This window comes from Lonchura striata, chromosome Z, assembly GCF_046129695.1.
Source record: "Lonchura striata isolate bLonStr1 chromosome Z, bLonStr1.mat, whole genome shotgun sequence".
In the NCBI taxonomy this organism is placed as follows: domain Eukaryota; kingdom Metazoa; phylum Chordata; class Aves; order Passeriformes; family Estrildidae; genus Lonchura; species Lonchura striata.
Window position 1 is genome coordinate 2,955,860 of NC_134642.1, and position 24,186 is coordinate 2,980,045.

The 24,186-nt window shown below is 37.7% G+C and overlaps 1 protein-coding gene across 1 annotated transcript in view; it reads left to right on the forward strand.

Annotated features, from left to right (window-relative positions):
* Nucleotides 1–20,678, forward strand: part of RNF38 (ring finger protein 38) — a 105,685-nt gene extending 85,007 nt beyond the window's left edge. Inside the window, exons 4-12 of the mRNA XM_021533862.3 lie at nt 567–783; nt 3,468–3,635; nt 7,541–7,711; nt 9,322–9,483; nt 12,338–12,444; nt 13,946–14,030; nt 15,508–15,629; nt 15,949–16,048; nt 19,900–20,678. Coding sequence (XP_021389537.3) covers nt 567–783; nt 3,468–3,635; nt 7,541–7,711; nt 9,322–9,483; nt 12,338–12,444; nt 13,946–14,030; nt 15,508–15,629; nt 15,949–16,048; nt 19,900–19,962 — 1,195 coding nt within the window. The 3' untranslated portion in view covers nt 19,963–20,678. The remainder of the gene's footprint in view (nt 1–566; nt 784–3,467; nt 3,636–7,540; nt 7,712–9,321; nt 9,484–12,337; nt 12,445–13,945; nt 14,031–15,507; nt 15,630–15,948; nt 16,049–19,899) is intronic.
* The last annotated feature ends 3,508 nt before the right edge of the window (nt 20,679–24,186 follow it).

Sequence of the window (24,186 nt, forward strand, 5' to 3'; positions counted from 1 at the left end):
TCTGAAAAGAAACCATACCACAATCATAAATTCCTGGGATCTCCTGAGGAGAATTTTAGAATGCACTCAGTTATGTAGCAAACATGACAGAGATGAAAAATTAATTTGTTTCTTCAAAGAAGTCTACTGCTTTGTCTGCTGTCACTAAGCAAGTAATAATTCTGTGGCATGGTTGAAACAAAGACCCTGGGGAAATCTGTGATCATTTAATGAAGGATTTTTACCTAGATAGAATAAAGGCATGGGAATATCATGAAGATTGTTATCTTGACTTTTGAGCACTATTGTGGCAGTCTATGTGTCATTTTTTTCACAAGGTGATATTTACAAAGGAGTTCTTCTCTTGGTTTCCCTTACAACATTAAGTTACTCTGTTAAGAAAAAGAGTTTTTTATAAGGATCTCGCAGTTCTATCAATAAATGATTTTATTCCAATCTAATAAACTTATTCTAGTAAAATTTTCCAGTTCAAAAAATGCCTTGATATTTGATTCTCTTAAGGTTTTAGTTACTAAGAAGGATTTGTGCCATTTATATAACCTCTTATTTTTTTAATGCATTTCCAGTCCTCCTGTTCGACGACAGAGAACAAGGAGAGATCGTTTGTCTAGACATAATTCCATTAGCCAGGATGAAAACTATCATCACCATCTCTCCTATGGACAGCAGCAAGCAATAGAAGAGCCTCGAGCCTTTCACCCACCGAATGTATCTCCTCGTATCTTACACCCAGCTGCTCACCCACCACAGCAGAATGCAGTGATGGTTGACATTCATGATCAGGTAAAATTTTTAGAGCACAATCAGAAGGCTGTTCAGAAGGTGGTGTTTGGTTTTAGGGGGTTTTCTCCACCATCTTCAGGATCTCTCTTCTCACCAAATCATCTCATCTCATAGTTGACAATGTAAGTCACAGAGCACTAATTTCTATATGACTTCTTACAGAGTGGTTTTTGTTGAATATTATGTGTATGAAGTATTGCAGTAGGCAGTGAAAAAAACCCAAGAAGTTCAGACTTTTAATAAAGAAGATTGATACTTAACAATTCATACTTAACAATTTCTCAGTGCGTGAATTGGCATATGTCTCTATGTCTCTGTCTCAAACCACTGAAATGCGGTTATTTTGCTTTCTTAATTAGTTTCTTGCAATAAAAATGTGATATGATACTTAATAATTACATATTCTATTTCACATTAAATACTTCACCGTATCTTAGGAGTCATTAAATAGTTAAAATGTATTATTTAGAGGTAGAATTCGTAATACCTATGGTTGGCTGTCTACCTAGCAGCAGAACTCAGAATAGTTTTGTTACATAACTAAATTAACTCTCCAAGCCTAATCAACTCCTTAAATTACATGAAAAAAATTGCATGAGTTGGTCCAGAATATAAATAATTCCTCTCTGAGACAGCACTTGGTATAGAATGCTGTAACTGAGGACCTCTAAAAGAAGTTTTGGGCCTCTCACTACAAGAAGGACATTGCATTGATGAAACACATCCTTGGAAGAGCAGTGGAACTGGTGAAGGGTCTGGAGCACAAATCATATGAGGAGCGACTGAGGGAGCTGGGTGTGTTTAGCTTGGAGAAAAGGAGACTCTGGGAAGACAATTTCTAAAACCACCTGAAGGGAGGTTGCAACCTGTTGGGCATTAGTTTCCCATGTAACAAGTGACAGGACAGGAAGAAATTGCACAAGGGTAGTGTAGATTGGCTATTACGAAAAATTACTGAAAGGGTTGTCAAGTGTTGGAACTGACTTCCCAGGGAAGTGGTGGAGTCACCATGCCTGGAGGTGTTTAAACGACTCGTAGGTGTGGCAATTACAGATGTAATTTAGAGATGGTAGTGCTGGGTTAATGGTTGGACTTGATGAACTTAGTGGTCTTTTCCTAAATGATTCTGTGATCCGGTTGAGGTAACCTTTGTTTTTGTCTACCCAATTAACAGGCCACAGAACAAGTACACTGCTTGCTACGTAGCAGTGAATAGACTGTAGATGTCCACATCAGAAGCTGCACACGCACAGAATGCAGCTGTAACATCTGTGCTTAACAGCTGGCTTGCATTCACTTCAGATGCATAGTGCTGGTGTGTCATACTGTGTGTGCAGAGCAGTTCTCAGCAGGGAAATACTTGCATTTGGGATCAAGTGAAAGGATGGAAGCCAATGCCATTCTAGCAGTCTCCAAACTTACATTTTTAAGAGTTCTTCCGCTGGAGATCCAGTAATGTTCTTGCTTTATGTTGTAAGCTCATGACAAGTCTGGCTCTGAAGAGTTTTCCACTCCACTCCCAAACACCATCTGTGATCAGTTGTCAGTATTTCCAGATTGACTGAGGTATTCCATGGTGCTACTTTCTAATTCAGGGGCATGAACATTTTGAGAAGTCATTCTTTATTGTTATTATTATGAGCAACAGACATTCCAGGATTACATCCCACATTGCAGTTATGCCCAGCTTTTTGTAGCAGAAGCAGAACTGGCTCAAGTTCAATGTCTTTCCTGAACCTGTCATTATTGATGATTTTTAACCTGTGTTCAGTGATATGTTGTATTTTGGTCTCTTTATCTGGCCGTACACTACCAGTTTGGTAGTTTGGCCCTCTTTACTCATTCTCACCTTCATGAGGAGCTGATCTTGCTCCGTTTTAAATAAGAAGGTTCTGTTTTGGCTGATAATGAAGGAAGAGAGAGCTTTGGAATAATTTCTTTCAGTTAATCTCTGCTGCCTGACTCTTAAGCATTTTCAGTTTTGTTAGAACATGAAAGTGTTAAAAGATGGTTCAGTGGTTAAAAAAATCCAACAAAACAACGTGGTTTTCCTAATAAGAATCTGGACAGTTAGGGTTGCTGCCTCTTAGTCATGTTAAGTTTTGCTTTTCAGCTTTTTAGTTAGCTGTTCTGTTACTTAAATTAGGAATTTAGCTTAAATGCTGGCCTGAAGGTGAATCAAGAGAATGGTCTCTTACGAAGAAAGAAAATCTGGAACGTTTTTTTGTTGTTTAAAGATACAAGTTTCTTGAATTAATACTGAATCAGGCCCTTCAGAACTGAGAAAATTCTTGAGCTGCTTGTAGATTAGTTTTTTATGTGGGAGTTACCATCTTTGTATTTCATAAGAAGGTTAATTTCATAATTAACCTGAGGGAGAGAAGGGAGGGTAGGCAGTCTTAGTATAAGTCTGATGTGCTTGTGAGTGACTAAGGTGCCATTGAAGTTTTAACTTGTTAAGCTGAGAGATCTCTCTTGCTCAGAAAATCTGATCAATAAATAACATTCCACTGATTAAAACATTTTAATGAACAGAAATTATAACCATGTAATTCCTATTACACTTCCTTTGTGAATATATTACTTTTCTGATCTGTAAGTAAAACTTACATTATTGTGCTGTACAACAGTGTTAAGTCTTTGCAGTAAGTTATTAAATACATTTTCGTTTCCTTTTGCTGCAGATCCATCAGGGCACAGTTCCTGTTTCATATGCAGTGACAACTGTGGCTCCACATGGGATACCCCTTTGCACAGGCCAGCACATTCCAGCCCGCAGCACGCAGCAGGTCGCAGGGTGCTCAGTGGTTTTCAGTGGCCATCACCGTCCAGTCTGCAGTGTGTCTCCCACAGTAAGTGGGTCTCTCTAACAACACCAGCTTCAATCTATTTTTCTAGTACAAATCTAAAATCTCATACACAGTACTATATACAGCGTCTAGTGAATGTTTTTGATGTTGCTATAATGTTGATCTCTGCCAGCAGTGCGTAACTTTGATTTTCCTGTGGTGCATTCTGTGACATGAAAAAGTCTGTGACCCTTGATAAGACCCATCTATTTCTTTAGGCTGCTCATTGAAGAGTAAGGGTAATTTGTGTTCATCATGCAGCATGGTGCTGGCTAGTCTGGAGTACTTGTAAGAATTTGTTCCTTACCTGTCAAATAGTGAAAATCTGTTACACAAGCCAGTGTGTATCCCTGAAGCAGCATGATAGACAGGCTTTTTCTTCTGTTTATTGGTGGTGGTTGTCGAGCAAAGCAATCTCAGGATGAGTACACAAAGACTGGAACAATACTTAATAGTAAATTCAGCAAGGAAAAAAGCAACATGTCCTGAGAAACAACAGAGAAAAATCTGAAACTGTACTGGGACTTGGAGAAATCCATCCAACCCATACTAATAATCCTACCCTATGCTTTGAATAGGTATATTATCTGTGCAATTCATTAAAGGTTTTGTAATTCAACAATGCAGTTGTCCTTTTAATACATACCAGAGTAAAGCTCTGTTTTTTTTTTGTTTTAAATGTACAACAGTTAAGTGTGTTGAGAGAAAAGATCCAGTACAAATGCATATAAACACTTAGGTTTCTGTAGTATCAGCAGGCGGACTTTATGCTTTATTCTTTTAAAGCACAAAATTGAAGAATAGGTTTAATGTAAGTGGGGACTCTGTAAGTTGTCTAGTGGTCACCTGCTGCCATACCAACTTCCAAGTATGGAGATGTCACAATGCCTCTAAGTTTCTGCTTCAGTGTTTGACTGTCTTTGTGATAAAGAATTTCCTCTGTATGTCTGGTTAAGTCTTCTTTGTTGCACCTTTGTCCATTGGTCTTGTGCTCTTTCAGTTTGCTTCTTGAGGAGGTCTTGGATTCTTGCTGTCCACTCTCAGGAAGTAGTTATACACAGGGGTGTAAGGTATTTTCTTACTTTTCTCTTTTTAAAGAAGAACAAGGTTAGTTCTGCCATCTCTTTGATGCAGTTCTCTGCAAGTCACTGGTCATCGTGACTTTCACCACAACCTTGTCATCATGTTGTCATTGTCTATGTTGGGCACTGGAACAACCCAAAACTGGACCCAGGACTTGAGATAAATGTCACAGTTTCTGAATGGAGGGGCAGAATCACTTCACTAGTTTGACCAGTTGCTTTCTTAGCCATGCATGCCATAAGCCTTTTTGGCTGAGTACATTATGGGTATTATGTACGTGTCCATCACAACCCCATTTTTTTTTCTGCAAATCTGACTGCAGCAGATTAGTCTCAGAGTGTCCTGATCTATGGAGCTACTCTTTTCCAGTGCCAGACATTATGTTTGCCTTTGAACTTTAAATAGTTCCTGTCAGCCAATTTCTCCAGCCTAGAAAAATACATCTTGAGGTAGCTCATGCCCTCCAGCACATCACCTTGATCACCAGCTTGATCTGTGAACTTCACAATATTTGTCTATTTCATTGCATGCATAACTATGAAGTAAACAAATGCCATTTATTAAATAACTTCATGAGTTTTAAAATTTCTTCAAAGACTAAGATGGCATCCAGAAGGACATAGACAAGCTTGAGAAATGGGCCCATGTGAAATCTCACGAGGTATAACAAGACCAAACACAAAGTGTTGCACTTGGGTTGTACCAGCACAGGCTGGGGATGAGCAGATGGAGAGCAGCCCTGTGAGAAGGATTTGGGGGTGGTGGTGGGTGAGAGGCTGGACATGACCCAGCCATGGACACTGCCAGCCCAGAAAGCCAAAGGTGTCCTGGGCTGAATCCAAAGCAGCGTGGGCAGCAGGGGAGGGAGGGGATTCTGCCCCTCTGCTCTGCTCTGGTGAGAGCCCACCTGGAACCCTGCATCAGCTCTGGGGTCCCAGCACAGGGGGGACATGAACTGCTGGAATGAGTCCAGAACAGGGACACCAAGATGATCAGAGGGATGGAGCACCTGTCCTGTGATGAAAAGCTGAGAGAATTGGGTTTGTTCAGACTGGAAAAGAGAAGACTTTGCGGTACCCTAATTCCAGTACTTGAAGGGAGCTTAAAAGAAAGACAGAAAAGGACTTTTTACAAGGGCATGTAGTGACAGAACTGGTTTTAAACTGAAAAACAATAGGTTTAAATTACACATTAGGAAAAAAAAAAACATTACTGTGAGGGTGGTGAGGCACTGGAACAGGTTACCCAGAAAAGTTGTGGATGCCACATCCCTGAAAGTCTTCAAGGCCAGGTTGGATGAAGCTCTGAGCAACCTGGTCTAGTGAAAGGTGTTCCTGCCCATGGCAGGGGATTTGGAACAAAATGTCTTCAAGATTCCTTCCAACCCAGGTCATTCTATCATATGTCCAAACTGAAGAACTTTTTTAAAAGCTTGAGTGAATAAACAGGTAATTTTCATTTCTTTCTGCTTGGAAGTTAGTGTTGCCTCATTTGCTCTAGCTTTAAAAAGTGACATGGGCATAGCACCAATCAAACATATATAGGAGCTATGGTAATCTTTACCATGTAGAATCCTATTTCAGTGTTTCCCAAAGAATCTCATGTTTTGAAGAAGACTGTGAGATGTTCTACCTGCAAATTTATCTTCAGCTATTTCAGAGAACAGTTTTCAGTTTAGTAAAATACAATAAAAATGTATTACAACCATAGAAACACTTGTTTATGGTATTTATTTTTTCAAAAAATGATGTAGTAACTGAGAGAAAAGCATAGTCAGCATTTAAATTAAAAATAGTAGTTGGATCAAATTAATCTACTAGTATTTTGGTGCATTTGGAGGTTTATGTTTGGTCATGATCATAGCAAATTGAGATGATTGTTTCACCTCCACTACTGAAATGTAATTTTAAATTAGTTCCTTTTACCATTTTATGCTATTATACTCAATATATAAATGTATGATGTGTGACCTTTCTAATAAGAAAAAAAAAGATACCAAAACTGGTGATCTTTCTTTTCAAGATTTAATGATTAATATCTTAATTAATGCTCTTGTAGTTTTTAAAAGTGTAAAAGAAATCCCTGACATTCTCACAATGGATCAAAGTGCAACAAAAAGGAGATTGCAGGTTCCTTGCTCCTTCATAAAGAAAGATGGAAGTAAAATTGAACAGTGCCACAAAATATATTCCTGTTCCCCTGCAGTGCATTTTATTGTTCAGACATTAGTGCTGAAGGTTGCTTTTTTTGTCAGCTTTTTAAAGGAGGAGAGAAAAAGAGCTATTTCCTGTAGTATCTGTCACTAGGGAGCTGCTTTTAGAGCATAGGACCTGCCCAAAATTGCAAAATGAAGCAGACTGTAGGAATTGTTCATAGTATGTGAGGCAACAGAGGTCTTTAGGCATAGTCTGACAGCTGAGTCCCTTATCTGCATCTAGAACTTAGAGTGCTTGCAAGACCATTGCTTTGGCGTGTTCTTTTGATGAAGATATGTGGGAAAAATAAAATAAACTAGGCTAACTGTATCTGTTCATCACTTGGGAGCCTGTCTGGTTCTGGAGTATTGAAAATCCAGTCTCCTGGTGACCTCATGAGTACCTAGCAGATGTCACACTGTGCTGCTTCCCTAGAGCCTGTTCTGTAGTAATCACTGTTGTTGGGTATTTGAATGAGTTATTATTTATGTGTATTTTAGAGGCTTTTTCAGCAAGGCTAAAGAACTGTTCTGTTACAATTATATCTTTACATAATAAATACATAGAATGTGGAACATTGTGTAGGGAATGTTTGTGCTACAAAAGTGTATTGTTTTCATTTTATTTCAGATGCTTCAGGCGTGCTCAGTCCAGCACCTTCCTGTACCATATGCAGCATTTCCACCCCTCATTTCTAGTGCCCCATTCCTTTTGCATCCTCCTCATATCCATACACACCACCCTCCTCACTTACCTCCTCCAGGACAGTTTGTTCCTTTCCAAGCACAGCAGTCACGGTCGGTAAGTAAATGCTTCTTACCCACTCTCAGTAGAACTGATGGGCTGGATGGGCACATGGTACTGATACCTGGCTGAGGAAACAAGGATTTTCTTTCAAATTGTTACCGCTTGATATGAAGATGAAAAAAATACTCCTGAAGTTCAGTTTTTCACTTCAGATTTCGTCATTGCCTGTGCCATTTGTCCATACGCTTTTACTTCTCTCAGAAAGATGGGTATTTCCCTCACTATCAGGTATTTCTTTCCCAGGAAGCAGAATAGAATCCAGAGGACGTTGTGTAAGCATAGTAGGCATCTCAGAGAAAAGTTCAGCAGAGAAAAAGGCACAGAGTGTGGCTTTTAATACATGTTTCTTTTGTATTACTTCTTGATTAATTTTTAAATAACCAGTCCTTTTCCTAGGACATTTTCTTTACTCTTATGAAAGTTACTGATGTTGCTTAAGCAGATTTGGCTTAGTGAAATGGACTATGCAAACACAGGAAAATGTGACTCTGTTTTGGATTTAGGGGGAAATCAGATTTACAGTTCTGGCCTACCACTCTTTCTGTGTGGTTATCTGAGCACTTATCCATTTGTTTGCCCTGATGAGTTTTCAGTAACACAGAAACAGGATATAGCTTTATTATTGCAAGCACTGCTGAGACACCTTCACGGTATGTCTGTGTTGTGGATAGCATGGTAGTCGCTTCATTACAGTGATGAGAGAGCAATTTCTATCGTAACAAAGTGGTTTTTTGTGGTAAAAATCTTTTCGAGACTTAGCTTTAGAATATTTATGGACTCTGGTTTTACTTTGAGTTGCTTACTTAGGTTTTTAACTGGGCTTGCCTGTCTGCTTTTAGCTCTGCCAAAAACCTTGCATCATGGTGGTTTGAGAGTATCTTGTTCTGTATTACAGGAAAACAGTATTTCTTTCGTTCCACAAGGTGGCTTTCTTAGATTAATTTCATGAAATAGTGGAGTTCAGTGTCAATAACAGAATGGTGTATTTGTGAAACAGTTAGAATTCCTGGTTGTTTCCTGGGCATTTTTGAACCTGACTAATATAATAGATTTGACTAGCAACAAAACCAGTCTGGAATCCCGTATTTCTGAAACCTCAGGACTGCTTGTTAGGACTGCTCACACGACCCTCCTAGGAAAGCATCTGCTTTCTTCCTGGATATCATTATCAGTTTCATGTACTGGAACCACCATGATTCCCCTCCACTTCTCAGTTTTCTGGCACAATTTCAGTTCTTGTTTATGGTTGTTTATGTTTTGTTTTTTTTTTTCTTGCATAGTTATACAGTGAGAGCAGCCTGGCAAGGAGAACAAATATTTGTCCTGAAAAATGCAAGATACAGGAAATTACAGCCACTTTTATATTTGCTAAATCACATAAATTCCTGGTCTATAAGCATGGCTAGCTGGAAAAGATGAATTTATATCAAATGTGTCGTGTTGTCTTTGCTTTTTTGGGTGGTGCTAATGACCTAGGAATTGCTCACAGAGTTACTATAAAATTGATCATGGCAGCACAGAATATACAGCTGGGACTGCAGTTCTTTATTGGGGAAAAAATTCATCTCTGTTACTGCAACAAAGACTATCTCTTTTTTTTGTAGCCACTTCAAAGAATAGAAAATGATGTAGAATTGCTTGGAGAACATCTTCCTGTAGGAGGTTTTACATACCCTCCCTCAGCCCATCCACCAACGTTGCCTCCCTCAGCTCCTCTTCAATTCTTAGCCCATGATCCATTGCACCAGGAGGTGTCATTTGGGGTAGTAAGTATTGTTTTCTGTGCTACATTCTCTTTCATACTGCATTGACATTCTTGATCTTCATTCTGTAGTACATTTTGTTGAAAAGTCACACCTGTGCAGTCATGTTCCATTGTCGGAATAGCTGCATATTGTGGCATTTTCTTTAAGCCTAAGTTTATCAAGTTAAGGGTGATTTAATGACACCAGCAAATTATTTCTAGTAACATTATTTGAAGAGTGCAGCAGCATTTACTTACAAAACGTTCCATGTTGTCACATTGTCCAAGACTTCTATTGCAGGTATCAGTACAGTTCAGGAAAACTGTTGTCACTTTTAGTTAATTCTACATCATATGTTGAGTTTCCACAGCTCAGGAAAGCCAGAATGCTTTAAAAACAATTCTTTTTAAGCAGCTGTAGAATGCTTCTATAATTTAGACCACACCATATATTATAAAGATAGCCGTGTTATAACGCTTGATTTAACTCAGCTCTCTGGAGATTGACAGGCAGTTCAACTGCAGCAGCACAAAATGAAATTAAAATTGGTGCAGGATAAAGTCTGTGTTGAATTTTGTTGAATCTTTTGTGCTTCTGTGACGTGTCCAGTGGTGCTGCTTCAAGGATCTCTTTGTCTTGTACTTCAATCTGCAATTATACTAGTCCTGAAATACATCAGGGTTTTGTTATTGTTGCTGTTGTGGTGGTTTTGTGCCGGTCACTTCTTTAAAAAAACCAAAATACAAATACCCCCTCTCTTGCCTGTGTGATGCTGGGAGAAATGGCTAGATCCCAGGTTTAGATGCATACATTTTTTTATTGTTTGACACATACACCAAGTTGTCAGTGTTTTTAGGGGTATGTTGTTATTTAAATTTTAAATAATAAATAAATTTTAGACCCTTCAGCTGCAGAATATACAGATATGTTGTTTTCAATTATCCTTCTAGAAATCACAGAACCTAGTCAAATGGTTGTGTGCAGTTTTCATAAAGGTTCATGTCCACTATTTCAAACAGTGATCAACTTGCTCCTAATCTAAAGGTGTACAGATTTGCAATAAAGTTTTCAGGCACTATGAGACACTCTGAAGTACAGAACATTTGAAAGCTTCCATAAACTGCTTGTATTTTATGCAATATACTTGTTAGATGAACTTGTCTAATCATACATGTTTTGCTTGGAGTCAGACTTCTTCGTAGATGAGGAACATAATAACCGTTTTCTGCAGATAGTAGCATTTTTCCTCTCTGATGCTTCAGCTCTGTGTTGTTTATTGCTAAGGAGTAGAATAGAGATGTATTACAGGTAACTATGTGGCCTTTTATAAAGTAATACTAAATCTTTACAAAGCTTTATTTGCATTAACATTAGAATGGAATAGCTGTGTTTCTGATTATTTTTTATTCAGTGAACATAACAGTTTCTAATTACGTTTTTGGATTAAAGCAGTAAAATCACTATTTCATATGTCTAATTTGAGACTTCAACCAAAAGGAGCCTGGCTCTTTTGCATTGTTTTTATGTTCATATGTTCATATTTGTATGTTAATTTTATGTATGACCATGTCTACCTAATTATAATGTTTCTGTTGTGAAATTAGGGGATTTTAGGTTAGTCATTTGGGGTGTTGGGCTCTTGTGCTTTCAAATTTCAAACATGTAAGAAGAAAAACATGTTAGTAAAGGCTTAAAGTGTTCTTTGTTTCAAAAAAAAAAAGTCTTAAGGCCCTCAAATATGAATTTAATAGGGATATATGAATATTATAGAAAATACAAAAACAGTTGTAGAAAATACAGAAACATTTTAGTAAAAGATGACAAAAAGCACCCTGATTTATCCATGGAATGAATGCCTTGAAACTTTGGGCTTGAGTGTCTATGTGTGGTCCAGCTGCAGAAATTGTACTGATCAAACTTCTACTTACACCTGAAAGGCTTCAAGCCTTTAAGCCTGAATATAAGTATATACCATTGCTTAAAAGTTAAAATATTTTTTTACATATTTTTTTTTAATTCTCATCTTTAAAGAGTTTTTAAGGGCTTCTTTATTCAACTGCTTATGCACAGGCCTGTATAATAGCACCTGAGCCTTTTATATTTACAAGAGGTTCAGCAATTAATGTCCTGCTTCCCAAACTATACTGACTGCAGACTAAACACACGAAGAACTTGTGAGGGTTTCTGTTGTATATTACCACTTTTTCACATGAATTGGTATGATTCTATATTATTAATGGGAATAGTAATTTCAAATTGAGGCTGAGATTCTGTTGGATTTTAGCAGAGGCTGGATTTTTTGAACAATGCTTTATTGAAAGTGGATTCAATTATTTCACTGTTGATTAAGAATAGACAATGTTGAATCATGGGCTCACAGATTGGATAAGGTTGGAAGGGAGGTCATCTGGTCAAGCAGGGCCACCTAAAACGGGGTGTCCAGGACTATGTCCAGCCAGGTTTTGAACATCTCCAGGAGGGGAGGAGACTGCACCATCTCCCTGGGCTACCTATGCCAGCGCTCAGTCACCCTCAGAGTAAAGAAGTGTTTCCTGATGTTCAGACAGAGCCTCCTGTGTTTCAGTCTGTGCCCAGTGTCTCTGGAGCTGCCACTGGGCACCACTGAAAAGAGCCTGGCTCTGTCTTCTTTGCCTCCCTTCGGATATTTATATGCATTGATAGGGCCCCCCCAAGCCCTTTCTTCTCCCGGCTGAACAGGCTCAGCTGTTTCAGCCTTTTTGCACATGAGATGCTCCAGTCTCATGTTAATGGCATTTTGTTGGACTCTCTCCAGTATGTCCATGTCTGTCTTGTGCTGGGGAGCCCAGAACTGGACACAAGTTTCAGCTGAAGCTTATTTTCTTCTTTCTTGCAGCCTTACCCACCTTTTATGCCTCGAAGACTCACAGGGCGCAGCAGATACCAATCACAGCAGCCAATACCACCACACCCTTACCATCCCAGCCTATTACCTTATGTGCTGTAAGTGAAAAGTACATTTGCTTCCGTCTAGGCTATTAAGAAGTCAGAAAGCATCTTGCCACTTTTTATGGTTGGACTCTACCAGAGACCAGGCATATTTCACCTGTCTCAGAGGAGAACTTCCATTTTTGTGTAAAGTTATCAGACTGTTTTTAATAACCAACACCACTGAGCAAGGAAAAATACAAGTGAACAGTTTTTGTCCAGTGTAGTTTTTTAGGTATTTTGAGGCACAGTAGCCTCTTGTTTCTGAAATCCTGGTAAGATCTTCAAGAGATTTTAACCATAGCTCTATGATAGTCTTACAGAGGTTTAGTTACACTGTCGCATCGAGTTGTAGGAGTCTTCACTTACTGAATAAATTAGTTTGGTTTTGTTCTTAATTATAAAACACAAGAGTGTGGACTTCTTTATTGGCTGAAGTGCTACTCTGTCACTTTTCTGTTCTGCCTCTGATTAGCTGATTCTGGAACAGATGTGGGACAATTAACATTTAGGAATTATCTGTAGTGTGTTATGGTAGACTCTGGAAGAAAGTTTGGGTCTATGACATGAGATGTACTACACTTCTGTGTTCTGTATTAGAAGTAAGAATTAAATGTTTGGATAACAAAGATTAAGTTTCTGGTTGCAAAGGTGACATTGACAAAGAAATAATCAAGCACTGACACCAGATCTGTAGATCCTCTCTGTGCAACATCAGACGTGGCATGAAAATAGCACCAGAAATCTGATTCAGCGAAGTTGCAGTCTGAGAGTAGTGTCATAGCTTCTTGTCTATTCATTGAGGATATGATGTGGCACAGCAATTCCTGATTCTACTATATTAGTGTTTTTAAATTTGTGATTTCCATGTCTGTGGATGAAGTTTTGACCCATTGCACTACCTTGGTGGGGTAAAAAGACTAGAAAAACATATCTTTGATCTCTCAGTCTGTAGGGATTCTGCTTTTACCAACATCACAGTACATGAGAAAGTGAATTTGTGCTTGTCTTTAGGATAGGTTTGTCCAGTAGCAAATCCTTTTTATCTTCACTGTGTGTTTTAGGCCTGCAGAAGTTGCAAGACTTTTATGTTGGAGATCTAAATGGACTTAGTATTCATACTCTTTGATGGTCTTCTATCCACTTAAAGAAATAAAACACATTTAAAACCAGAATGTCAATTTTTTGTCAGTTTTAGGTCTCCATAGTCTGTGATAATTAAGAGATTAATTTTTGTAATAAAGCTGAGCTTGGTTAAAAGTATATCAAGTGAAGCATGCATGCAGTTAATGAGTCAGCACTCCCAGTATAAGAAAGTAGCAAAAAAAGCATTCATTGAAGTGAAAGAGTCACCTCTTTCACTTCAAAGGTCTGTTCTTGACTTCAAACATAACATTTTTGCCAGTTCTTAGAACATGTTGATTTGAGGGGCATCAGGAAGATTACCTCTGGCAGATATTTCTGTGCTTTCCTTCAACAAGATACTGAACCTTATCCTTGTTTGCTCTTGTGGTAGATCAATGCTCCCAGTGCCACCGGCAGTTGGACCACCTTTCAGCTTTGAGTTGGATGTGGAAGATGGAGAGGTAGAAAACTATGAGGTTGGTGTGTGAACTACAACTGCCTTTAAAGAACAGATGTTAGCTCAAGCAGTAGATAAAATTTTATTATATATTGCTTTTAATCCTGGTTTTGTTTTTCAAATAAATGTAGTGACTGTGAAGACAGAATCCAAAAATTGTCCTTTCAGATATTTTTTGTAATACTGAATATTTAGAAGTGTTTTGCTTTCTTTCTTGTCTATTGCTTTTTCCCAGAACTCACCTTTTCAGGCTAGTAATCATTAAATTGTTCAACTTTTATGTTCTCCGTGCTACTCTTCTCCTTTCAAAATTTAACTGATTTTAAATACCAAACAGAAGTGAATCACTTTCAAAAGAAAGGGTAAGTTACTGGTTTTATGAGTGTAACTTTCAGAATAGTTTTAATATCATAGGATTAATTAATCTACACATAATGTTTATAAAATTGCCTTTCTGCCTTCTTGCCCTCTGGAGGGGATGGTAATTCACATCTAGAAATGCAGAACCCTCTTAAATATCCTACGTAACTATGGGGCTGTTCCAGCTGTTGTTTCTTTGCTGGTTCTGAAGCCAGTGGATTCCATTTGGTTTCTGTTGAGATAGTCATCATTTAGCTTGACTTTTGCATCTCTTTGCCTGTGCTCTCAGTAAGATATCTGTGTAGTTGCACATCTTCAGTTTAACAATGAGCACTTCTCTAATAATTTCTGTGGTGGTTCAGAAGCAGCAATGTCTTATGAGAATTTGGGCCCCAGGTTCAGCAGTGTAAAAAATCAATACCATTTGCAGCTTTCATAGGATCTTTTCTCTGCATTGATTGTCTGTCACACTGGTGTTGTTTCCTAGGCCCCTCATGAAGGAATGTGAGTTAAATAATGACAGATTGCAAATTATATACATGAAAGTATTTTAGTTGCAATAGTTGGCTTAAAGAAAATTAACTTAAAAATTAGCAACCAAAAAAGCACCTAAAGTTTGATGATTTGTATTTGTTTTCCAGACTGAGGATAGAATCTCCATATTTTAATTCAGCTAGCCCAAGATACAGAGTGGGGATCATAAACTGTCCCATTAAATTTATGATTTCTCTCACAAGACCAAATTCACATATTCTTACGAAGGAAATTAATTGACAATTTCTTTCTGGTTACCAGCACTGTTAATTTCATAGCAGGGAGAGGTGATCTCTCAGAAGCTAATTATTTATTGAGCTGTGTATGCAGTCATGGGACTAATTGGAAATTGGGTCCTTGGGAAGTGGTTTTGAAATCGCAGAGATAATACCTTACATAATTACGAAGATGGTTAAGCCCTGAAAGACTTTCCAGGGAGCTTGTGTTGTGTGAGAGATCTAAGGTTCTAAACATTTCTTGATAGAAGGGTGTTTTGAGCTAGCAGCTGGTGTAGTCAGATGTGATGGTAGTGCCCAACACTAATGGAACCAGAGCCTGTTTGACCAGTGAATTTTTAAATGTCTAGTTTCCATGTTTTGCAGGCACTGCTGAACTTGGCAGAACGTCTGGGAGAAGCCAAACTACGGGGATTAACAAAAGCAGACATTGAGCAGCTTCCATCCTACAGGTTCAATCCAAACAATCACCAGTCAGAGCAGAAATTGTAAGTATATTGGTCTCTTTCAAGGATCCATAATTTAGGTGGCTTGATTTTCATTTCTCTAACTTGCAGTCACAGTTAGGTGAGAAAAGCAAGAATACTTGATTTGTGATGTGAAAGCACAGTAAACAAAAAAAACCAACAAAACAGCCATAAAACCCACAGTCAGTTCTCAGTTTCCTTTGTCAGATGTAGATCACTGTAGCTACTGAAGGAGTAAAATAGCTGCTGTGTTGCAATCATACTTGGAAGGTTTTGTATGGAATTGCATATTTGTTGTTATTACATAGCAGATACATTTGAACTTCATTGTCTTTTTTAGATGTGTGGTGTGCATGTGTGATTTTGAGTCAAGGCAGCTACTTAGAGTCTTACCCTGTAACCACGAGTTCCATGCCAAATGTGTTGATAAGTGGCTGAAGGTAAGAAAAAGTAATCCTATCTTAGATGAAATTGATTATGTAGTTTTGTAGGAGTGGGTGGGGATATTTTGCTGTTACGCTTCATTTCATCTTGTTTTGTGTTTCTGATACTCAGAAATGTTAGCGGAATGGAAGCAATACCTAGATATGATATTATTCTAATCATTATGAAGACTGTTCTTCACAATATTTGGCACAATGTAAAATGAGTATGAATACAATTGTTTTCATAGACTGCTCTTACTGTGTTTTCCATGTGCTTAAAACAATAACTCTGCATTTGAGTAATACACAGCATTAAAGAAGACTTGAGAAAAAGTAAATTATACAGGAGGTATGATACAAAGTTTGATGATGCTGGTGGCTTCAACTATTTTACATACCTTGCCTAGCAAGAATGAGTACCAACACATTTCCTTCCCCACTTTGCTGTTAATGTTGGTTTCTGGGGCAGATGAAGTGGGTTACATATGTACATTTATGTATATGCATATACACAGAAGTGTAATATATAGAAATAGAAACTAGAATTTTACAAAGTAATGTACCCATCAAAGAGGATTTGAGCAAAAAAGAAAGGCTCAAGAGTCAGGACCGCCCAGTAAAAGCCCTGATTAAATAGTAGCTGTGCAGAAGGTGAGAAGAACAAGAAATACAAGTAGATTATGGCAGACATTTCTACAGTCTGCATTGAGCCAGATTTACTGCCACCAAGGTATTGATTCTCATCTTGCCTCAGTTTTTAAAGTATTTTATTCTATTCAGCTTTAATCCATTTAGTCTGTTGTGTGGAATCTTGGAAACTACAGTGATCCTATGTTGATGTGGTCCCTAGAAAATCATAGATGGTGTTTTGGAAAAAGAAATAAAACACATTTGCCTTTGTGGCATCATAAATAGGGCATCATATCTTAGGCAAGTGCTAAAATACGCAGTGCAGACAATGAAAAAAGATCAAGTAAATGTTGACAATATTTTTCGTTTCCTAAGAAGATCCCAAGAACAATGAGAAGGATTTGAAAAAAGGGGATGTCAAATTGCCCTTTGGCTACAATACCCATAGTAGTCTAAGTCTAAAGCTCCTACAAAATCTAGCACCAGTGTAACTGCTTATAATGCTCATAATTTTTGATAGAAATGGTCCAAAAGTATCCGAATTCACATACATGCTCAAGAATCAGCAAGAGTAATCTAAACACCTGGTTGTTTTATTATCATAGTAAGAAGCCACTTGCACAGACTCCACAAAACATTATTAGTTTTTCCTGCTAGACATATGCAGTTTTTTTTCACTTACTACAAATTAAGAGTAGAGTCTATATCAAAGTGGTGTCTTCAGTGTCCCCCTTCTCTTCTTGAGCAGCATCCACACTACATGTGTCAGTGTTTCATTACATGAAACTCTCTTAAGTCAGTTGTGGTGGGGACAGCGAGTATCCAGGGATAGTATTCTCTCCACTTTATGGAAAGAAAGGGGAAAAAAAAGAAAAAGTCATCTGACATAGCCTGTGAGATAGTGGACACTATAGGTTTATTATGTGGATTATTTTAAAGACAGTTCTTTCCAGGCAATTAATGCAAAAAATTATATGCCTCTGATTCATAGACCTCCTGATCTGCAGATTTCTGGAAGTTAAAGGAACACATCAAGAAAGTACCATGCGTGTTTGCCTTTCTCTTAATGCTCTTTTCTCTCCTGACATTCCACTCAGGAGTCAGACAATCATGTTGTTAATCTCTTTTGAACTCAAGTGTGTTTCTTTAAAAGTTAAGAGTTAGTTCTTTCAATTACTAATGAACTGGCAATAGGATTTGGAACTGCAAAGTGAAAAAACAAATACAGTTTAGTCGGTTTTCATAATCGTAGTATACTGTTCTAGCAGTTGAAATAGTTTTGCTGATGTTCCTGTCCCATCTTAGACTCTCCATTTTCTAACAGATCTTCACCTGTAGTATTTTCTAAAGGTTGTCTTTAGAATGAGGTGCAAGATATGCAATAAAAATGTAGAGGGGTGCAGTTAAACCTAGTAGAACTTGCAATGACATTGTTACTCCAGTTCTGAGTGCAAAATAAGATAGACAAGGTTAAACCATCCTAGTGTAGGTTCACTAAGACACTACTTTTACACCATGTGGGCTCAGTTACAATGGCACAAAGATGTATATGCAAATAAAGACTATTTTGCTTTGGAAGTTGTAATGAATAACCTGTAACACCAGTTTGTTTCACTGCTTCTGTCTAAACTTGGCTGCAGTTAAGCTAACATCTGGAAGTGATAGTAACTGGGAAATATTTTGTGCTTTAGTTTTGCTTCTATCCATTTTTAATGAATTTGAGAGCTTTTCTGAAAGTATCTTGATTGTATAATTATGTCCACATCTACCTAATTCACATCATCCAGCCAACATCATCTTCATGAGTTCTACAAGGGAAAGTTAAAATCGTAGCTTTCAGTATTTGTAATGTTATTCCACTAAGTAGACAAAAAATGATCAGTCACTATTTTTTATTAACTTAATCTCATTTCTTTGAAAAATATATTTGTTATCTAGGACTATTTCTAGAACTATGGAGTCAAATTAATTTTTTTTAAGTTCCATCATATGTCACTTTAGTGAAAGATATAAGTAAAAGGTTAGTGATTCAACTGATTACTTCAAAAGTACTCTTCTAGGGTTGCCTGTTGGTGATGATGGTGAAGTAAAAAACTATCTAAAGATGTTTTGTGGCTTGTGTTTTGTGTATGAATGGAATGTGTGATGGTACTATATTTTTAGGTGGTGAGCAAGTAAGAGGAAATGTTCTATAATAGTGCATTGAGTTGCCCACTTCAGCTAAAATACTTCCCCTATTTAAACAAGCTGAAAGACTTAACTAGAAAAGATAGAATGTGGAAGAAACAGAAGAACTAAAAAGAGAGAGGTTATCCTTTCACTTTTTGTAGTATTCCAAGTTCCCATGCTTCACTGTATTTTGCTCCTTCTTAACGCTATACCCTCTAGTCAAGTATGAACACATGAGAAATGAGTTCTTCTATAAAATAAAAGTCATCATTCCAAAAGAGAGCTTGACACCATGACCTGTCTTCACCTTGAGGGTTGAGAACAATGTTAAAAGGATAACCTGCTTTTATATTTAACATACTAGGAAGTGATGTATTATATATAAGGAAAGACAAACTGTAGCTATACTTCAGCTTATTTCTAGTAGACTAACACCAAAGTAGTGCAATGGTTTTGAGAGGATTCTAGTACTTGAATACATGCTTGGTCGGGTCAACTTTTCTTTCTTTATTTTTTTTTATTCCACTTCACTTAAAGCCCCTCCCTTTTCCCTGGTTTTCTTTCAGCTTTGACCAAGTCTGTATAATGTATTTCTGTGACAATAACCGAATAAACAAAGTATGATGGCATTCCTGGTCAGTACAATTCATGACAGTTTGACATCTTCAAACAAAATGCTTATTTGAGCCCAAAGTGTCTCAGTTTGTTTTGGTGGTTTTCTCTTCAGTGTACAGTACAGGTTGTTAGTTGCATCCATCTGACTGCAATATACTATAATTGTGAATCCACATTAATGAAACCACCATCACTTAACTAGAGCCTTATTTGTTGTCTTGCTTGGCTTTAAAGATAAAAGGCACAATTATTTTTTTGTAAATGTAATTTTGAATCGGCAAACTCGCCACACCATTCAAACATAACAAAACAAATTAAGAAAAGGCGTAAGCACATTCTGTCTTCTCTTGAATTGCTCTTCAGCAGTCACAGATGTCAATGTCACATACAAATTACTTTAACAATGTATTTGTCAGTCTGGTTGACCTTATTTTGTTTTTCTGGTTTTACAGGCAAATCGTACCTGCCCGATTTGTAGAGCTGATGCTTCAGAAGTGCATCGTGATTCAGAATGACCAATCCAAGAGCACAAATCTGGTTTGGGTGTTTCTGTATATATGTATACACAGAATATATGTTTCTGTATATATGTATACACATGTATATATAAACTCTCTATTGAACTTACCTACCCATGTGGCTTCCAGCCTACCCTTTATACAAAAGGGTCAATGGACCTTACTTTGCACTGTGTGACTTAATCAGTTACAAAGCTTATAATTAGTCTTCACAGTTAGGGGATAGAAAGGTCTATACACTTGTAAATATGTTTGGGACAAAATACTGTATGTCTGTAATTGCTGCACCCATTGCATTGTGCAAACACAAGGAGAGGAACCAGTGTAGAGTACTAGTACTGTTCAAATAACACACAAGATTATACATTGCAGCATAATTATTACTACACACATTATGTTGTTAGTACATGCTGGTATATAAATTCTCAAACACGCAGGCACACCTGGTCACAAGCACACTTCAGTCACCCTCTCAGGCAAGCACACACTCACACCATTCACCCCCACTCACAGTATCTGAAGGATCTATGTAAGGTAAATTGCTATATTGTTTGGAGCTATCACTTTTTTTTTCTTTTATATAAAAGCACATGCTAAAAGATCACATCCACAGTAATCTCGCAGCAATACTTGGAATGATCACACAAAACCCAGGGAATGTCAGTGCACACACAAAATTAAGCTAAAAAAATCCTTGGAGTTCTTGTTAGTATAACAATATTCAAACAGCTGATATGCTTCCCCCTCACTGGAGGCTTTAAGTGTGTACCACTAAAGAACGCATTCATTCTTCATACATGAGTAACCTTGGGGATTGTATCATATGTTACAAAGTCTGGATTTCTTAATGGCTGATTTACAAGTTACTTTATCAATGTATCAGTCAAAGCTCTTGGTGCAGCTGAATAGAAGCACAATTTTGCCCTGTTTCAGTTGTTTTTCCCTCTGTTTAGTTATGCAGGTAGTTCTGAAAAGCAGTGGCGCTTTATATACCTGTCCTTACTTAGGAACACTAAATAAAAATGCTTAATTCCACTTCAAAATACTATAATTTCTTTTTCCTCTCTTCCAGTGGAGTTAAAGAATAGGCTTTTCACAATACGAAAATAGCAGGTTAAATTACATGTAATAAAATTTATTTTTTTAACAAATAAGATTATGTTTAAAAAGCATATGCCACGTATGTCTTACAAAACTTAGCCTCTTTTATATAACTGCAAAAGAAAAAGAACCCATGGTCAGATTTAAATATGACTAACATTTTTGTGTTTAGTATTCAGTTCAAAGAATAGAAAGAGGGTACTTTTTCTAAACTTGATATAAGTGAACAGGACAGATACTTCTGAAGCTGAGGGAAAGTAGTTCTCTTTCTGGAACTGGAGAAATGTTCCTTTTCCCCCACTAAAATTCATTGGGACAGTGGGAGGTCAAGGAGGTGGAGGGTCTAAGTAGGAAAAATCCTGCAGTTAATCGTTGCACTGTTATGGCTTGTCTCTTCTGAAATGGTTCTTGGGTTTGCTTGGGTGAAAAGGGACTTGCTTCCCGTGGTTAGTGTGTACAAAGAGCACACATGCTTGTATTTTGAATTAGCTCAGACAGGCTACAACCACATCTTCTGTGGTGGGCTGTCACGGGCAGGGGATTTATGTTGAGCTCTTAACTGCCATGTATTATGCACAGCTGCCGTGGTGCCTGATAGCACCTGAATTCAGCAACACTTCTTTTATGTTTGTTGCCTTTCTGCCATCCAATGACTTATTTATCCAAAAAAAACAAAAATACCTGACCTCCAATATGTTTGCTTTATCATATTGGCACTACTGTGGTTTTTTTGCATAAACTGTCAATTTAATTTTGACATTTTGGTGGATATCAAGGCCTACAGATAATTCCAGTGTCTCATTTTTTGGCTTTCTTTAAAAAAAGAAGTAAGGCCATGTGTTGTATGTCATTTTGTACAGGCACTTGAATGTGACTTCACAGCTGTTAACACAATGCATAATACTTGGGATGAGACTTAACAACTGTTCTAATTTTAATTGTAGAAAACAGTTTCAACTGAGTTATCTTTGGGCCTTTGTAAAAGCTGTGTTTTTTTCCTTTGGTACATTGTTACCTCATTTTGCTACTTGTGTTTCAGACTTTCTAATTATTATGAAAGCTTATGGTTTTTGTTGGAATCATATGTTGTTAAGTGTTTTCTTTAAATCATATGCTATTGTATCATTTAACATGTAGTTTTAAATTTGTTATAAATATCTGTAACCAAATCATTTGAAAGGTTGATAAATTTTTAACAAAATTTGTACATTTTTTATGAGAGTTACTAGTAATGCTTTACTAGGTAGTGCAGTGGATTTTTATTTTTAATCCCTGTGCCCAATTTTGGAGTTGAAAGAGTTGTTCAGTAATAAATGTATGATGTACACTTAGACAGTTTTGTTCTGTTCTTTCTCTGAGGAGTGTATGGTTTTCTTTTATTACTGGGCATATTTCTGTGCATCATCATATAAATTGAAGTACTACTGGCAGCAGCCACTTGTGTTTTAGGTGTTTTGCCACCTTAACTGTATCACACAACTTTTTATTTATCCTTATGTTGAGAGAGCCTTAGAAACTGATCTGAAATTCTGTACCATATTTCTGAGAGTGTGAAAATCCAACATACTCAAAGCCTTGTGTTCTAAAGATATTATTTACTTATCCAGAAGAAACTTTGCAGGGATGAAAGTGCTTCTTAGGCATACTGTTTGCACTGTGAATCAGCTGAGGAGATATGTAACACTTTTGCAGTGCCCTAACTGTAGTAAGTGATGCATCCTGAATTATGCTGGTTTAATTAACCACGGTCACACAAAAAACTGATAGTAAAACAAAACCAAAAACAAAGAAAAAAAAAGTGGAGTTGTGTGATTTTGGTTTTAAGATAATGTAAACTAAGTTGACAGATGTAGTTATTTAAGTGGTTTTCATTTACATAGGGCATTTTAATAGCTGCATCTATAGCAGGTGTTCTAGATACTCAGTCATATTTGAAGATTAATTTATGTTTTTGAGAATCCTTATGCAGGTTCACACACATACCTTTTGAATTTGGGAAATGTTGGAAAAAGAAAGGTATCAATCTGTGAGCTCAGATACTTGCAAAGTCACATTTTTGCACATGAGTACATAGCAGAGCAGCTTCCAGCATCATCACTAGTTTGGCCATGATCAGTCCTAGCCTGAAGAGCAGAATTGCCCTGCTCCTCTCTCCTGATCTGGTCTGTGCTCCCCACCTTTGTGTCACAGCATCTCAGTCACTTCCTCAGCCTGTGCAGTGTCTGCCTTTGCTCACAAGCCTGTGTTACCACTCCTTTAGAGTCTCCTGGCATTCTCATTAATTAGCTGACAATTTCTCTTGCTAACTTGCAGTAAATCATATCACTGCTACAACATACTGCATCCTGTGTATTCTTTTGTGATTCTGTTTTCCTTTCTTGCTTTCAACTACTGCCTGCAGCCCCAGTTCTCTATCTCATGTGGCTGCTGTAACTTTCTGTCTCCCACAGCTCACACTGTGGTGCACACAACCATCTGACTTTCAGATGTGGCATTTCCTTGCAACTGATTCACCTTGCAGATTTGTGACTTGCATGCCACAGTGCTTATCAACTGGTTCAGGAATGACAGCTTGCTTAACAAAGGATGGAGTTCCTCATTTCTTATTTAGTCTTACATACACAATAGACAGGCTTGGCTTTTCAGGAACAGTGGCATTGCTGCAGCTTTTTTCCAATTCTAGTGTTTGCTAACCTTGGTAGATGTATTTATTTAACAGCATAAGACTGGAGGATCTAGGGGACACTTCCAAATCAACTGCCTTATAGGGGACTATCCAGAAATCAACTGGGAGCCATCACACAGCTGGTCCAACCCAGGTTGTACCATTCTTAAAAACTTTGGTCACAGCTTTACAGAAGTGAAGGGAGCCAGCTGGGAAAGATTCCCTCCTTGACCTACTGCTTGTCAACGGAGAGGATCTTGTGAGTGGAGATTGGCTCCATCTTGGCCTCAGTGACCATGAAATGGTTAAAATCTTTGTTGATGTGAGGGAAAATCTCAGCAAAACCTCAGCTCTGAGCATGAGGAGAGCAGACTGCTCAGGGAACTAGTAAGTAAAATCCTCTGGGAAAATGTTCAGGCAGGTGCTGGGGTCCATCAGTGCTGGTCATTTTTTAG